Genomic DNA, 18,559 nt, shown 5'->3' with positions numbered 1-18,559 from the left:
ACAGGCCTCTGTCCCAGTCACTTCTTTTAAGTTTATTCCACCAGAGTCCAGGGAAGTTCAGAATGAATCAGTTCTATAATGGTTCTTTGAGATGTTAAAACTTTACAATGCTATTTGGAGAGTATCCTCAACTTGTGCTAAAACTCATCCTGTGATTATGGTTTAAAGTATAACAATTATTGGACCTATTTCAGGACACATGAAAACACACATCCTAGAGTTTCTTGTGCTTTTCTGTGTGAGTAAAATTAACATTTTCCTCTTTAAATGTTATTTGAACATCTAGTCCTTGACTCATTTGAGAATATAGTTTTTCTAGAAAATTAGAAATATGTATCTATATGGACATATGATGTAATATGAGTGGTTAGTCATAGAGGAAAATGGAGTATATGACTGAACTGTAGTCACATTGTGGAGGGAGAAGTTCTCATTGCCTCATACTCCTGGATACCAAGGACAGACCAGGTTTAGTCGGTGTCTGGGCTCTTTCCCCATGTGCACCCTCTCTTTCTTCTGAACTCCTAAGCTCTTCTATACTTTTTCTACCCTCTCCATATATTTTCTTAAGATTTCTTTCTCTGAAAGCTAATCATTGGTAAAGATGCTTCACAGAAGGAAAAGGGAGCTGACGTTTGTCGCCTACTATGTTCCAGGCATTTTACATTCTTAATCTCATTTAATCCTCGCAGCATCTTACCTGTGTAGGTGCATTATCCCCACATTTATAAATACAGAAACTAAAGTTCAAGGAAGTTAAATAATTTACCTAAAGGACTTGAAGCTAGAAAGTGATAAATGGAAGATCAGCTCTAGTTCTCCCTAACTTCATAGGTTTTACTCTGCCATGAAACTGTGGTATTGGGGACTGTTGTTACTATGATTACTGCTTACCACCAGCTTTTATGTCAACTAGTTAAGAGAATGCTTCACCTAAAGTACAGATAATATGTGTAGTTTCAAGGTATGAATAGAGTATGAGTTTACATTAACGCATTGGATTCCCACAACAATCTGCTGACTGCGTATATTTATTATTTCAGCTTTACAGGTGGGGAAACATTGATCCAAAGTCACGCAGCCAGTCAATCTGGCACTGGAGACTTGATCCAGTCTTGGGGCACTTATTAAAGCTCACTATCAATGCACTTCTATGCACTAGCTGGGCACAGAGCCAGTTTCTGTCACTGAGGCAATGTTCTTCATCAGGAATGTGCTTCCACAGAAGATAGTGTGGATATAGCATACAAAATAATAGGAATCTGTTTCTTCAGTAAGAACATGAGACTATGTAAAGGCTTAGCAAACAGGCACAAGCTTGCATTTACACCAGAGCCTACTGAATTCTGCTGTAATTTTCATGTATATCGAAGGCATCTGAGTATAGTATTTCCAAAATGCATGCTGTATATCAAAGTTGTAGATTCAGTGTGACAAATATAGTGAAATGGCATTAACTGTGTTTTGAAATATAATGCTACTACATTCTGTAAATCAGTAAATACTGGTGACAGGTGGCCTATAGCTCGGCCATAGAGCCATCACATGTTAATGAGCTATTCAGATAGGTATCTGCCTAAATCAGGATATATGGGCCAACACTTAGAAAACTGTTACTTAGAAAACACTATACTTAGTTGCTTTAAAAAGTTATGTATCTTGCTACCCTGGAGTAATGGCCATAAGAGCAGCCAGTCACTCAGGTTGTTTTTAGGTAAATATCTTATAGTTTTACTCATTTGGTTCTTTCCCTATAGACTGTATAAGACAAAGAACTCTTCATCATGGAGTCCAGGGAAAATTCTAAGATTATTGAATTCAATTTGGTTGTCCACACCAATAGATTTTCTTTCAGCTTTAAAAATACATTATTGAAAATATTCTTCCAATCTCTTACTCATTCTCTTTGAGTAGAAAACTTGATTCATTTATATATTCATTCAAGAAATAGTTACTGAATACTTAATATTTGCTAGCCATTAAGCTAAGTGCTAGGGAAACATCACAAGATAGATGTCATTCCATTCCTCACAGAGTAAATTATAGTGATGATGTTAATATAGCATATTATAAAATTTGTTACAAAGAAATTCAGTATAGCTTGAGAACATAGATGAAAGTAACATTTATTTCCATCCTATAGATTTCGGTTTTGGAAATTTCTTTAAAAATGGTGAACTGCTGGCAACATGGTGTGGCAGCCCCCCTTATGCAGCCCCTGAAGTCTTTGAAGGGCAGCAGTATGAAGGACCACAGCTGGATATTTGGGTATTTCTTTGCTTTGCTGTGTTAAATGCATCTATAATGATAATACTTGGTACTCTGGCCAGTCTTTGAAGTTCTTGGTGCCTAACATAAGAAATAGCTCATATTTTTCCTGTCCACTTGACAGAGCATCTTGGATTCTAGGAAAGAATTTCTACAGACAGATTTAAACTTAAATAGTAATCAAAATAATTACATTTAGGTATTTTGGTATTTATTATAGGATACCTTACTGTAGTAATAAGGGTTTCAGATTTTTTTTTCAAATTTGAGAAAATAGTAAATTCAAACAGGAACTTTTCAGTCCATATGATTTTAAGAGCCCTTGGGGATGTTGGGAAAACAAGTGAAGTTCTTGGTAGAAAAGTGACCCTGTTGTTTTCTTCCCCTAGAGCATGGGAGTTGTTCTTTATGTACTTGTCTGTGGAGCTCTACCTTTTGATGGACCGACTCTTCCTATTTTGAGGCAAAGGGTTTTGGAAGGAAGATTCCGGATTCCATATTTTATGTCAGAAGGTAACAACCTGTTCACCTTACTAATTGTGTTTTATAGAATTTATGCTTATAATGAAATGCCTAGGCAAAGCTTCCCTTTTTCTCAGAGTTTGGGTACGAAATAAAGTGACTGAGTTACTTTAAAAGCCATAGATATAAGCAACCCTTTCCATATAGGTGAGAAAACTTATAGCCTTCCTGCTTGTAACTGAAAACAGAAAGTTCCCCAAATCAAGAACAGCAAGTCTTCTCATTTACTCTCTGTCTATAAATGTCTCAGGTTTACTTTAGACTGGGAGAAGCTCTTTGTAGATATAGATTCACAACCATTTTACTCTAAGTTTGAAATGGATTTTCCCATAGCCTTTGGCAGGAAGTTGCAAAATTAAAATTTTTTAATTAAATTTAAAAACCAGCCGGCAAAACTGTTGAATTAAGATGAAATGCCATAATCTCTCCCAGTTTTGTATTGGGTTGTAACGTAGGCAGAAGTTACGTTTATTCCTTAGATTAGTTTTTGGCTATCATCCTTAACTCTTTTGTCCTAGTAACAGTAGAAATAATGCTCTAATACTTAAGAGTGTAGACTTTGGAGCCAAGCTGCCTGGTTTTAATTTTGAGTTCAGCACTTAACTGGCAGTCTGACTTTGGCAAGTTATATCTCCTCTCTGCACTTCAATTTCCTCAATCTATAAAATGGAAATAACCATAGTTTCTAATAGTGGTGTCATGAAGATTAATTAAATTAATCTGTATAAAGCACTTAGCATGGTGTCTGGCACATACAAGTGATCTAAGTTTAGCTTATGCAGAGTGGAAAAGAGCATGTTGTCAGCTCAAAGAATAAGTTAGTGCCCAGAGTTGCAGCAGTGCAGTTTTCTTAGTGTAATCAGAAATAAATAATATTTCACATACATTTTTGTCAGCTGTACTGATGTGGAGAAAGCATCAATCCACTGGGGACCTCCTGCCTCACTTACATAGCCTCAAGTATATCAGCCTCAGAAGTGACTGAGGGTCCATTTATTATATGTTTGTGCTAAGAAGAAGGCTTGTTTTTTTGTTTGGTTTTTTTGTTGTTGTTGTTATTGGAAATCTAAGTCTGCGTCTGGGTACATTCAGTTATTAAATTCAGTAGAAAGGTTCATTTAGCACAAAATCGGATAGATCTATAGGCTCCTGTTTTTCTTAAATTTTCATTCATGGTGATGGCTGACTTTTTGTGTCAGCATTCACCATGTGAACTTGACAAATATAAGTAACCTTCATGTAGTCACTTAATTCATTTGACCTTCTGCTTTCCAGTGGGTACTGTGGAGAATTCAAAAATAAATGCCATTGTACAAAGTCACATGAATCAAGCAAATTCCCTGAAGTGCAAGGTGATTTACGTGACTTTTGTAACGTTGTGTTTTCCATAGATTGCGAGCACCTTATTCGAAGGATGTTGGTTCTAGACCCGTCCAAACGGCTAACCATAGCTCAAATCAAAGAGCATAAGTGGATGCTTGTAGAGGTTCCGGCACAGAGACCTGTTCTCTATCCACAAGGGCAAGAAAATGAGCCATCCATTGGGGAGTTTAATGAACAGGTTCTGCGACTGATGCACAGCCTTGGAATAGATCAACAGAAAACCATTGAGGTAAAGTGATCAGAGATTTGACTGAAGATATTTTAGGATTCTGTTGTACTCAGTAACTTGAAATTTCATGCTCAGCCCTCAGTCATCCAGGTCTTTTAGCATGGCCATCCCCAGCACTTAGGTATACTGTTCAGTTTTTCCTGAAGCTATGTCAGAGTTTGCTTTTATTCAGTGTATAAATTCCTCCCTTTGCCCCATCTGCCAAAAATTCAAGAGGAAGGGTTTATGCAGGACAGAAAAGGTAAAGATGGAAACTTAACAAAGTGGAATATTCTAAAGTGAAGCATAAAGTTTTATATAGCTAATAAACTTGTTTATATGGAACATAAACGTGTAGATATGGAATAAGGCTGAGCACTGAGCAGAAAACAGGGGTGGTAGGCATCAGGTTTAAGAAAGCCAATAGGATTTAGGTTGTAAACTGGTGGATTCCTGATATGGAAGTCTTATGGGTCATAGGACTAAAAATGTCATGAACCTGGAAAGTCCTCATCACCTTTGTTTCTGTCTTTAATAGCATGTTCATAAGATATACATATTTTTACTACCTTCACAACATAAAAAAAAAAAAAAAAGGAGAAGCCATAACAAGAAAGAATATGAAATGCCCCCTTGTGCTGCCTTTTCCTTCATTGTAGCCATAAGTGAAACCAGACTGGCTTTCCTGCTTTGCTCGTCACATGCTCAGTGATGTTTTTCTGTACTTGGCCACGAAGTAGATCCAGAATGGCATATGTGAGCACAGTCCCTCTGGTCTGGGATTCTTTCTGAGAGTACTCTGCCTCTGAGGTGCACTGCACGGTGCCCATGCAGATTGTCAGGTGGAATTAGGAGCCAACGGAGCAGTTATTTCTCTGTTCCGTTAGTATCCTGGTAAAGCTGGCTGATGAGAGATGTGAAAAATTGGGAAGCAACTTTTATTTTCAAGGTTTCAAGAGGGCGGGATTGCAAAAACAAGAGGAAAAAATTACCTAAGAACGGAGACACCGTGTCTCAATCTAGCATCCAAATGTCGTTCTCCAGCCCAAAATATCACCAGAAAGTTCCCTAAAGACTTTAATATTCACTTCAGAGTTTGCAGAGGTTTGGACTTGTGTTGAAGCTATGGAATTAGAACCTCTGGGCTCAGGTTGCTAACCAACTTTGCACCATAGTTACAGCTATGAAATGGGACCATATTGACAGCATTGGGAAATGTCTCCATGAGACAGTGGTGGCATTTTCTTTGAATCCAGAAAAATAAACAGATCCCGTTAATGTAAAAGGGCCAGTCAAGTCATTTCAGGGTGATACCTTTATATAATTGATACTGGAAACTTGAAATGATCTGTTTTTCATTCTAAATTCTGGAACAGCTTTAATTTTGAGGCATATTTTGTTACCCTGTTTTTAAGAACACATGATTTCTTCTATCTTTGTTTAGAAAGATAGATCATTGGATTGGTTTTTATGGTTCTCTGCCTCAGCACTTGTTTTTTCTTTTAGTCTTTGCAGAACAAGAGCTACAATCACTTTGCTGCCATTTATTACTTATTGGTGGAGCGCCTGAAATCACATAGGAGCAGTTTTCCTGTGGAGCAGAGACTCGATGCCCGGCAGCGTCGGCCCAGCACCATTGCTGAACAAACAGTTGCCAAGGTAACACCCCATTAGCCAATAGTCTTATCTGTGCATGTGCCTATTCACATGGTTGACACATTTTTTATCTTGTAGTACAAAGGGTTAGGATTTCATCCACTGCTTCTGTTTTTCTGTAAAGTTTCTGCCTGTTATTCACTAGATTTTCAAATGTTTTAGCACCTTCCTATTTTTAAGGATTAATTTTATTTCAAACACTTTTTTCTTTACGATATTTTTCATTGTTTTACATTTATTTATGTTGAGAATTAATGTAACTAGGTTGTCATTCACTTTCATTGAATAAGTTTTTACTGCAGATTTGCCCTGTGCATGCTTCTGTTAATAGGCACCACAGGGGATAAGGACATATAAAACACAGTCATTGCCCTCAGAGACATTACAATATCAAAGCAAAATAAGACATTATAAATAACGATGGTTCAAAAGAGAGAAAGGTAAGTAATGTAGGAGAACTAAGGGCAAAAGGGATAGAGATACATTTGAATGAGAAGTGCTTTGTGGGAAAGATGGCATTTAAGACACCTTCACAGATATGTAGGACTTTTTCAGGGAGAGGCAGTAGTTAAAGATATTATATGCAGGCAGAAAAAGCAGCGCGAGCAGAAGTACTCAAGTGGACAGATATAGGGCTTGTTCAAATTAATCCACTGGACTTATAGGGAAATTAAAAAGTTGGAGTGGTTAAGTTGGAGCCATGCTATGAAGTGCTTTGAATGCCAAGTTTACTTATAATTCAGGAAGTAATGAGGAACTACTGAAGGGTGTTAAGTAGAAAAGTAATATGATTATACCCATGCTTTAAACTAATTAATCTGGTAACAATGGGAAGGATAGATTAGATAGGGTAGAGAAGAAATTTGGAGGGAGCAGTTAGGAGATTGTTATAGTAGTTGAAATCAGAAATACTGAAGGCTTGAGCTATATGGTTCTAGTAGAAGTAGAAAGGAAGTAAGGACAATTTCAGAGGGAGACTCTGTCTGAGCTTAGCAGTGGTTTGGAGAAGCAGCTCAGTATGGTGGTTAAAAGCAGGGACTTTTAACCAATTTATTAAAAACTCTGGAGAAAATTCCAGATTCTGCCATTTCTCTCTGTGTGACCTTAAAAAGCAACTCAGGGCCTTGGGTTCCATACTGAGCCAAGTGACTTCAACAAGTTAGCATCTCTGAACTCTGTTGCCCTTAATATAAAATGGAAATAGCAATACCTCCTTCATAAGTTTGCTACAAAGATAAAATTAGTTAAACTATGCCAGCAGATCGGTTCAGCAAATAGAGCGCTTTGTGCCAAGCACAGTCCCAGCCTATGGTCACAGGTACTGAGGAAATAGACCCTGCCCTTAAGGAGTTATGGTCCAGCAATAAAGTACCCATTATTCTCACTTAGATAACAGTGAGGTTCCCATCTTAGATAGATTTAGTATACTTATATTTGCTGCATAATATGCTGGAAATGTTACATCTAATTGACTGCAGATGAGTTCTATTTAGAAATATGTGTCGTGCCTTTTTCTTGTGAATTCAACTACTAGTTCTTAACAGTCCTTCCATTCCAAGTTTCTATCAACTGTAAGCAGACAAGAATGAAACACTCATACAAGTTTTTCTTTAATTACCGATTAGAGATTACCCTCTGCAACTATAAGAAAAAGCATTGTATTAGTCAACTAAGGCTGCCATACCAAAGTACCAAAGACTAAGGGGCTTAATAAAAGTATTTTCTCGCAGTTCTAGAGATTAGAACAAGGTGCCATCAGGGTTGGTTTCTGGTGAAGGCTCTCTTCCTGGCTTGTAGACAGACGCTTTCTCTCTGTGTCCTCACATAGCCTTTCCTCTGTATGTGTGTGTTGGGAAGAAGGGGGATGTCTCTGGTGTCTCATCTTCTTATTAGAGGGACACCAGTTCTATTGGATCTTTATGACCTAATATAACCTTAATTACCTCCTCAAAGGCCCTATCTCCAAATATAGTTACATTGTGGATTAGGGCTTCAACATACAGATTTGAGTGGGACACAATTCCATCAATAGCAAGCATATTCCTATTGGAGCAATAAAGATTTTCCCATATTTCATTTTAATAGTTCTAAAAAGTACAAAGTCAGAAGAAGAGATTCAAAACAAACACATGGTTTAAAAAGTCATTATAATTAGTTGAAGATGATCATTGTTCATTACCAAAGAAGCTGTTACTATCTCCTTCCTTGGGATATTAATCAATCATCTATTTATTATAACATATTTAGTTAGCTCTGTAGTACTGAGTATGCCATTTGAATATTTATACCCTGCCTCGTTCCAAAGAGACTTCTTTAGTCTCCTTTATGATTGCAAGAATCCTACAGAGCAGACCCCTAAAAACCTACCGTGAAGTGTCACAATAAAACGTGTTATTTCTCTGCCCTTACCAAGTTCACAGTAAGTTGTTGTTCCAGTCCAGGTTAAATGTGAAGGTTGTCAAGGAAAACGTGTTGCTCTTGGTCTGGCACAGCATAGTCCTGCCATTTAAAAAGTCACGGCTAATAAGAGGCAGGGACTGAGAAGGAACAGTATATTGTAGCAATCGTGTTGGCACGTCACTGCCACTGATGTATCTTCAGCTAATGCTTTGATCAGATGTAGACTACTTTCATATAGGAGCAGTCTAATAATTTTGGAAAACAGAAATCAGAGTTCAACTTTATGCTTTGATTGAAAAGCTGATGATGAGAGTAAGATGAATTTACCTGGTATTCTTTATTAGAAAATTTAAATTTTATATTGTGACACAGTGGCTAAAAAAATTAATTTAAATGACTAATGCTCGAAAGGAAAAAAGTTGTTTAGCCTCCAAAGTGGCCCAGGATATAAGCCTGAGGAATAATATATAAGAAAAGCTATTTCTTTATCATGCTCAGAATAGTATGCAATGTGTTTTTTCTGTTTTTACCATCTATATAATAATCTAACACTTGCTATTGCTAGTTTATTCTTTATTTCATGCAGAATATCTAATGACGTTGGAATATACCAAATATAAGGTATATTCTAAGTATATTTAAATATAAAGTATATTTCCAACATATCTCCCCATCATTGAAAACCAACCTGAAATTTTAACCGAAAATCACTTGATAGTGTCTGAGAACAAAACTGTATGTTCATTTTGCAATCTAATTCCTATGTTAAATTTTTGTGATAATTTTAAGACTTTAGAAAGAAAGAGAAAAGAGGAATTAACATTATTGAGTAAAGGACTTTACTTGTTACCTTTTACAACCCCAACTTCACTGTGAAGTAGGTATTATGCCCTTTTTTACAGGTGAAGAAAATAAGATTCAAAGGAGTTAGGTAACTTGATAAATAAAGTCTTACACAATTTGTAAGTGATGGAGCTGGAAATGAAACCCAGTTCTTGGGAGAGGAGAAGCTAGAATCATAACCATTTGTTCCTTTTCATTTGTTTGAATTCAGAACTCACTATCCTATACCCCTTGAAGTGATAAAGGTAGAAAGAAATACAGGCCATTTCTCTGTCTTTTAGAAACTAATGACCATTGTTCCCTCAGATGTTTTGTAATATCCGTTATGTTCAAAAAGCATCTAATAAATTATTCTACTAGTTTTGAAGAGATGGGGAGGAAAGGATTATCCAACAGTTTCATCTTTAAAATCAATCTTTTCCAACTATCTTAAAAGAAGATTCTCTTTTAAATGAGTTTTGTAAAGAAGAGTTTGTAATGCTTGTTGACTTAGCAGTCTTAACCAAGGAGACATGAAGAATGGACTTAAAACCATCAGGAGCTTGCTATAGTAGAAAATGTAACTTGCTCAGCAATAAGCGTCTCTTTGCACTGGGCCAGCACGCTATGTTTGGGCTGTGGGTCTCCTTGAAAGAAGGACATTCTTTCAAGTCACCTCCAAGTAACTGCTGCTTTTTTCCTTTCTGTTTGCACACACCCCTGCCAAGAAATGCATACCATCTCACCCCACCAGAAAAAAAAAAAAGGCAGATAAATAGCACTACTGCAGTATACTTTCTATTATAGTTGTGTGTGTGTGTGTGTGTGTGTGTGTCCCTTGTTCAATTTTGGGCTCCCAGAGGCAGAGACTTTTCATTATATCTTTCCAAGGTAATATACATAAGGATATAGACAATATATGTCTGTTAAATTGGGAAAAAAAAAAAAGCATTCTTAGATTTCTTGCAAAGACTAGCTTTCTTGTCATCTCTGAAAGTTGTGCACCTCCTATGGAACAGGAATGAAATTCTGTACAGCCTGTCTCAGAATAATTGATCACCGAGACTGCTTCAAATCAGTACCCATACCATATACACATTTCATCACATCTTTTCAGGAGATTTCAAGAAATAGCAGTTTATCCTTTATTTGTACCAGGAAGAATTATTTTATTCTAAGGATTTTGTGTATTTATATAGGAAGTATTAATGTTCCCAAACTGTCTCTTCTTGCCATATTTACAGGCACAAACTGTGGGGCTCCCAGTAGCCATGCATTCACCGAACATGCGACTGATGCGATCTGCCCTCCTCCCACAGGCATCCAATGTGGAGGCCTTTTCATTTCCAGCATCGGGCTGTCAGGGGGAAGCAGCATTTATGGAAGAAGAGTGTGTCGACACTCCAAAGGTACAGATGTGTTTGAGAGACAGAGCTTGCATGTTGGCTGGACACTTTGCTTTGGTCCACAGGTGTTGTACTTTGTTGAACTTTGTAATTTCCTCAAGTCACTCAAGAGCGTTGTTTTTGTGCAGAAGAACCTAAGAAAAGTATTCAGGGCTAAACTCAGCTCTCATCGCCGTCTTAATACGACTGTTATGTAACTTGTCAGCCCTTGTAGGTATTTTTCAAAATTCTTCTTTCTCTTTCCTTAACCAAATCCTCTCTTCAAGTTTCTAGATCCCTTTTAAGTTTTGGATATTTTTTAAAACAAATTATAATTCTGAAAGCAAAAATATAACTGTGGTGCTGAATTGGGCTTTGTCTCTGTTATTATTGCCTCTCTTCTGCTGCATGTGCTACAGCTACACAGTGATGAGCCATCTTTTTTTGGTCAGTTAAACATCTTTTTTTGTCCAGTTTGGACATGCCTAAAGGAAATAAGTTTATCCTGGTGTATTGCAAAAAGTTGGCTTTTAGGATATGGAAGATGACAGCTTCTCTCATTCAATGGATATTTACTTCTGACATGTGTTTTAAATACTTAGCATCAAGTGATGTACAGAGGATCATATTAATGGGCAGGTCTTGGAACATATGTTTTGGTATGTGTTCAAAATTAGACTGTTCTTTACTAGCTCTGTGAACTTGGGCAAGGTGACTTCTTTGAACCTCTATTTTTCTCTTGTGTAAAATGAGACTACCAGCTTTATGAGACTATTGTGAGGATTAATTGAGATAATGTGTGTGTTTCTGGCCAAATTGCAGATACATAGTAAATATTGGTTTCCTGTCTTTTTAGCCTCTTTAGGTAATAAAAAGATGAGTCAGACATGAATTCTGCCTCAAAGTTTATAGTCTAGCAGAAGAGACATAATGCATAAAGACAGTGTGCCAGGTGCTAAATAAATTGATAAAATATAATTCGTTCTGCCCACCCCCACACCCCCCTGCCTCCTCCCCTTTGGCAACCATCAGATTGGACATGCCTAAAGGAAACAAGTTTATCCTGGTGTATTGCATAAAGTTGGCTTTTAGGATATGGAAGATGACAGTATCTGTGAGTTTCGTTTTGTTTTTTCATTTGTTTTGTTTTGTTTAGATTGCACCTGTAAGTGAAGTCATATGGTATTTGTCTTTCTCTGACTTATTTCACTTACCATAATACCCTCTAGGTCCATCCACATTGTCACAAATGGCAAGATTTCATTCCTTTTTATTGTTCAGTAATAATCCATTGTGTATATATATATATTGCATCTTTTTATCCATCCATCAGTGGACACCTAGGTTGCTTACATATCTTGGCTATTGTAAATAATGCTGCAGTGAACATAGAGGTGCATATGTCTTTTCAAATTAATGTTTTTGTCTCTTTTGGATAAATACCCAGAAGTAATATTGCCAAGTCATACGGCAGCTCTATTTTTAATTTTTTAAGGAATCTTCATACTGTTTTCCATAGTGGCTGCACCAATTTACGATCCCACCAACAGTGTACAAGGGTTCTCTTTACTCCACATCCTCACTAGCGCATGTTATTTGTTGATTTTTGATGATAGCCATTCTAACAGGTGTGAGATGGTATCTCATGTGGTTTTGATTTGCATTTCCCCAATGATTAGTGATATTGAGAATGTTTTCATGTTTCTGTTGGCCATCTGTATGTCTTCTTTGGAGAAACATCTATTCAAGTCCTCTGCCCATTTTTTAATTGGATTGTGTGTTTTTTGATATTAAGCTGTATGAGTTCCTTGTATATTTTGGATATTTAACCCTTTATTGGATATATCATTTACAAACATCTTACCCCATTCGGTAGGTTGTCTTTTCATTCTTTGATGATTTCCTTCACTGTGCAAAAACTTTTTAATTTGATGTAATTTCATTTGTTTATTTTTTCTTTTGTTGCCCTTGCTCAAGGAGACATGTCCAAAAAGATATTGCTAAGACTAATGTCAAAGAGTTTACTGCCTGTGTTTTCTTCTAAAAGTTTCATTGTTTCAGGTCTTAACATTTAAATCTTTAATCCATTTTGAGTTTACATTTATATATGGTATAATAAAGTGGTCCAATTTCTTTTTATTACATGTATCTGTCCAGGTTTCCCAACATTATGTTAGGAAAACCGGACAGATATATGTAATAAAAACTATACCTCCTTTGTTATAGATTAATTGACCATATGAGTGAAGATTTATTTCTGAGCTCTCTGTTGTATTCTGTTGATCTATATATCTGTTTTTATGCTAATACATACTATTTTGATTATTGTAACTTTGTAGTATATTTTAATACCTTCTACTTTGTTCTTTCTCCAGCATTCTTTAGCTATGTGGGGTCTTTTGTGGTCCATATAAATTTTAGGATTAATTTTAAAATACTAATGCCGTTTGTATTTTAATAGAGATTGTATTTAATCTGTATATCGCTTTAGGTAGTAAGGACATTTTAACAATATTGGTATTTCCAATCTATGTGCATGGTATATCCTTCCATTTATTTTTACCCTCTTAAGTTTCTTTCTTCAGTGTCTTATAGTTTTCAGAGTATAGTTCTTTCACTTCTTTGGTTAAATTTATTCCTAGGTATTATATGTTTTTCGATGCAATTGTAAATGCAATTAATTTCTTCTTCTGATCATTCATTATTGGTGTATAGAATAATTGATCCTTTAAAGAAATAGAAATCAAAGTGCTGAGAGACTGGAAGGAAGCAAGAGGGGAGTTGTTTTTAGCTAGCTTGATCAGGAAAGTCTGTGTTGGCTGTCAGAGCTGGGAATTGAGAGGTGGGCAGAATCTGGGTGAATGAAAACTAGGGTGTGATACCTCAGTGGAGGGAGGGAAAAGCCTAGGTCCATCTAAGTCAGAACAGTAGCTCAGTGTGCCTGAAGAGAGAGGGTATGAAGGAATGTTGTACAAAATAAAGATGAATAGCTTAGCTTTGAATGGCAAGCCAAAGACTGTAGGCTTTTTCTCTAGGCTAGGGTTCTTAGCGTGGAAATGTGTTTCAGTATCACCAAGAGAGTTTTTTCAAATGGACTACTCCAAGGTAATAGGAGACAGTTGAAAAATTTTGATCAAAGAAGCACTGATCCATGTTGTAGTTCAGAAATTAGCCAGGAAGGGTGCATAGACTGAATTAGATATGGAAGAAACTGGTGGCAAAGACAATAGAAAGTTAGAACACGTGTCCAGAAAGCGTAGGGTGGGAGTACAATGAAGGCCTTAACTAGGCTAGTGCTCATGGAACTGAAGAAGAGCTGATTGGGACATTAAATAATGAGTTTAGCTAGAGTGTAGTCAGGGCAGCTTGATTCTAGGCTACCACAGACAGGTGTTAAGTTGAGTTGCTGACCACAAAGGTAAGTTAGTGTCCATGCCCCTGAGGACACCACTTCCCGTGGACAATCTTCTTCTCTGCCTGTGGTTGCCTAACATGTTCAGTAGGCTTACAAACTGCTACTACATCCTTACCCAGAAATTTGGACATAAATTATAGCAACATAATTCATTTATTTTTAAGATATAAGTCCCTTGAAAAAATTAAAATGCAGTCTGCTAAAATCTTGTCTGTGAGGGCATCAGGCCCAAAACACAGATTGGGCGCTGTCTGCCGTATTATATAGGGCAAGCTATTTTTAAAGCTTGTGATTGTTACCGTAACTAGGAAACAGACAGGAAATGAATGATTTTGTGAAAGATATAGATAGTAGCTAGATGGTGTATTTGCATTTGTAGGAAGAACAGTGCCACGCTGGTATTGACCACCCACAATGTCAAGGCCACTCTGGCGCTTAGCCAGGCCATAGACATCTGCCGGTCTTACTTGTGGACCATTTCATTTACGTCAGCAAAAATGCTTGTCCTTTTTCCCTCCCTAGTAGCTCGCTCTTTGGGGCCCATAAATAAATGCACACACACAAAAAAAACTGTCAGAGATACATTTCCTTTGTTCATATTGCTTCATATGCATTTGCTGCTATAACACCCGTTTGTTGTCTTCTGGTCGATGCTTCATAACTGCATGTATTGCTCATTCATTTCTACTCTCGGTTTATGGCAGGTATTGAGCATCTCAGAGATTTCACCTTTCTTTCCCTCCGAAAGTCCTCAACTAAAACTGTCAGTGAAATATTTTAGGGAGTATGTGTTTAAATGTTGGTTTGGGGTTTCTTCAAAAAATAGCACCTTTCTGAGATAGTCATTCAACTCTGAGCAGTAAGTGAGACCCACAGGTGACAAAGGAGACAGATGCACAAACCCTATAGCATCAGTCTTTCTTCTTTTGAGAGGTTCATTGGGAATTATGAATTTTTTGTACACACGCACATTTCAGTCACTTAACATTTTATGAGAGATTATAATAAATAGATTTTCCAAGTTCCCACCTGCATAGCTGGATAGATAGCAGAAGGGAACTAACTGTGAGGCTAAACAGAAAATGCACATGTAGTAAAGGTGTTCCATGTTTATTTACATTTTTAATAAGGTGTTACATTTCTATCATAATTTTCTTATGATAGAAGTAGTACAGCACATGAGAGAAGGCCTGAAAAGGATATACATCAAACTCTTAATAGTGTTGACCTCTGAGGCTTTGTAAAGGGAGGAGATTGCACTTTTACTTCTGAATTTGAGTTTTTGAATTTAAATTGGTAAAACCAATCAGAATCATGCATGGAAAATTCAGAGAGGGGTAAAGAAAAAACTAATTTATCCGTAATCTCACTACCCCATAAATAAACATATTTTGACACATTTTCTGAGAGTGAATTATAGATAGATGGCCAAGTGAATGGGTAGTTGAGTGTGGGGTGGATCAGGGAGTAGGTAAAACAAAATTATATTCTATTATATGTCATTTTGTATCTTGATTTACATAATATAACATCATGAGCATTTTTCTCAGATCAGAAAATCTTTGATAACATGAGTTATATTTAATAACTGCCTAAGATATTGTATTAGATGTACCCTTATTTAACTACGTACTCTCCTATTAAGTACATCGGGCACTTAAGTTTATTTGCATCCTCATCTATGCTTCAGTGAGTGCTCTTGTATCTAAATCTTTGACTATACTTCTGATTATCTTCTTCAGAGAAATTTTTAGAACTTGGGTTATCCAGTTCTTTCCTTCCTCTCCTGGTTGTTTAATTTGCCTCAAGATGGTAAAAATGCTTTAAAAGAAAATGTTATAGTTTTATTGTCATGCTTTAAAATGTTACATTGTTATAAAGCATTTTATTTTGTCAAGAAATAATAACAGTAGATATAATATATTGAGTACCTCAGGTACTGTGCTATTTTATATATGTTATTTTAGTTAATCCTCCCAAACAACTTTACTTCCATTTTACAAATGAAAAATTGAACTTTATAGAAGTTAAGCAACTTGCTAATAAGTGATAGAGCTGAGTTTTGGGCCTATAGCACTTCCTCATTACATGCCAAATTTGCTAGGCACTTAGGATACAAATTAAATAAGACACATTCCCAGCCTCCAAATTCAACTGGCTAGTATAGTGTATTGGTCTCCTGGGGCTGCCATAACAAACTACTGCAGGCGGGTGGCTTAAAAAACAAACGTATTTTCTCACAACTCTGGAGGCTAGAAGTCCAAAAATCAAGGTGTTGGCCAATTGGATTTCTGGCGCGTGCTCTCCGCGCTTGCAGAGGGCTACATTCTCGTTGTGTCCTTTCATGACCTTTCCGCTGTGCTCACATGGAGAGAGAGCTTTCTTGGGTCTCTTCTTATAAAGACACTAGTCCTGCTGGGTCAAGGCGCCAACTGTATGACCTTATGGAACTATACTTACATGGAGGCGTCATCTCCACACACAGCCACACTCAGGGTTAAGGGGAGACAGACATTCAGTCTGGAATTAACAGTCTCCTGTGCTACAAGCTTGTGTTTGTGGTAGGCTCAGGGGTATGATATCAGTGGTAGTCTTTCAGAGTCTGACTCCTACATGTATATGAGGTCTCTCTTACTAGGAGTGAAGTCATCACTTGAACTTTAAAGAGAAAAGCAGTATATTAGAAAATATCCATCTCATCCATGTTATATTTGAATTCCTGAAATTTATAGTTAGCCTAGATTATTTCCTAGAGCAAAAGATCTTGTTTCTAGCAGCCTAGGTAGATCAGTCCAATATTTTGGTCACAGTATCCCAGAGCTGAATTTAGGCCCTTGTTACATCAAGTCCCCAGGTAGTAAATTGCCAGGCAAGGATGGCATGATTATCACCTGTTTCAGGAAATGAACATATAGCTGCAGGCATTCACACCTGTGAGCAGGCAGGTCCCACTGTGCTTTCTGATGTAATCATCAAACGTAATCTGAAAAGCAAGCATTGTTTTCTGCCTGTTCCAGGATGAAATTGAATTCAGCAAACATTTTTTTAATAAAAGACATAATTCCTCTTGGAGTCTAGATGAGGAAATAAATTTATAAGCAGACAATTTGAATGGTAAAATTATAAGTTTAGAGGGATTGAAAGGGTTTTTGAGCTCTCAGAAAAAAGGTAATTTTCCTCTATTAAGGAAAAAAAGGATCTGGTTGTAAGACTATACTGGAAGAAATATCTAATAAAATTTTGACAGAGGCTGTAAGTGTAAAGATAGATAATTACTTAATAACAGTCTTTTCTCTGTTGCTTTATTCATTTCTGAATCATCCTTGGCTAGTCTTAGAAAATTGTGTTAGTAGACAGTTAAGGAACCTAGAGACATGAATGTAAGTTCCCAAACAGCCGGCCATTCTTTGCTACAAGAAAACTATTAAGCGTAGTCAAAAAAAAAGAAAACTTATCTGGAGAAGGGCCAAGGGGAGAATAAGAGTTGCTGGCCAGATTTCAGAGTTTTTGTTTTCTGGTGCCATGGAGAAAATTGGGCTTAGTCTGGTAAGAAAGCATTTGCCTTCTTCCTTTTAAATGACCACTCCTCACTTTAAAACCCTGTAATGCATTAGCCACCCTATCCGAGTAATGGCTACAGCCCCAGAACAGTTTTTATGGAACAATCGTCCCCTCCCCCAAGCAAACAAAGATCTGAGTCACCCAAGTCTCCCTCTCCAAATAAAGGGCCTTGCAGTGCCTTCAGATTGGTTGCCATAAGAGGAAAGTTTCCTGTGTCTGGCACAGGGATGTCCCACGTCACCTCTCACACACATGAGCTTTGCCTGCTTCCAAAAGAAACAATAGCTCTAACCAGTGTATTCCAGGTGAAAGTACTACATAGAACTCAGCATCTTATGACTGGCTGTTCCTGAGCAGCTATTCATAGGAGAAAACAGATGATTTCCACGGGGGAATAGTTAAGGTAATGAGGTAAATAATTGCCTCCTCATTGGGGCTTTTACCAGCCAGAAGAACACGTAACCACAGCTCCCCATTGTCTGCTGTTTCTGCTGCCATTAGGTGGTTTGCTTGGCTACGTACTGCCTAGGAAGTCAGAGTTCTTACTCAGGAGCTGTGCTGAGCTCATCCCTATGGGATAGGAACTATAGATATTGTGTATGTTGCTGGAGGAGAGATGGTTCAGTGCGCTGGTGCTCATTAACCTCTGCTGGTATTTGGGGCCTGTGAGTCATTTGTTATTCTATAATAGAAGGCTTTGGCTGTTAGCCATTTGAATTTTTTTTCAATCTTTTTGTGGTATCAGTCTGTATTTTTTTCCATTCTTCAGGCACATAACCATTTAAAGACAAAATCAAATGGGCAGGTACTGAAATTATAAATATAAAAGTATGTCTAGAACCCTCCAGTGTGTTTTGTGTTAGAATTAAAAGATTGCTGGTGACTACTCATTTTCTTAGCTATGAGCCATGAAGGGGTTTTGTTTTGTTTTGTTTTAAT

General features: G+C 37.1%; 1 protein-coding gene across 2 annotated transcripts in view; it reads left to right on the top strand.

Moving 5' to 3' along the window:
* SIK2 (salt inducible kinase 2) overlaps positions 1-18,559 on the top strand; it is a 101,354-nt gene that overhangs the window by 72,259 nt on the left and 10,536 nt on the right. For both annotated transcript variants that reach the window (XM_011365414.2, XM_011365413.2), the window contains exons 5-9: positions 2,144-2,268; positions 2,658-2,781; positions 4,182-4,402; positions 5,888-6,040; positions 10,504-10,668. In XM_011365414.2, coding sequence (XP_011363716.1) covers positions 2,144-2,268; positions 2,658-2,781; positions 4,182-4,402; positions 5,888-6,040; positions 10,504-10,668 — 788 coding nt within the window. The remainder of the gene's footprint in view (positions 1-2,143; positions 2,269-2,657; positions 2,782-4,181; positions 4,403-5,887; positions 6,041-10,503; positions 10,669-18,559) is intronic.

This window comes from Pteropus vampyrus, unplaced genomic scaffold (genome assembly GCF_000151845.1).
Source record: "Pteropus vampyrus isolate Shadow unplaced genomic scaffold, Pvam_2.0 Scaffold110, whole genome shotgun sequence".
NCBI classification, from domain to species: domain Eukaryota; kingdom Metazoa; phylum Chordata; class Mammalia; order Chiroptera; family Pteropodidae; genus Pteropus; species Pteropus vampyrus.
This window is presented reverse-complemented; position numbering and strand designations above follow the sequence as displayed.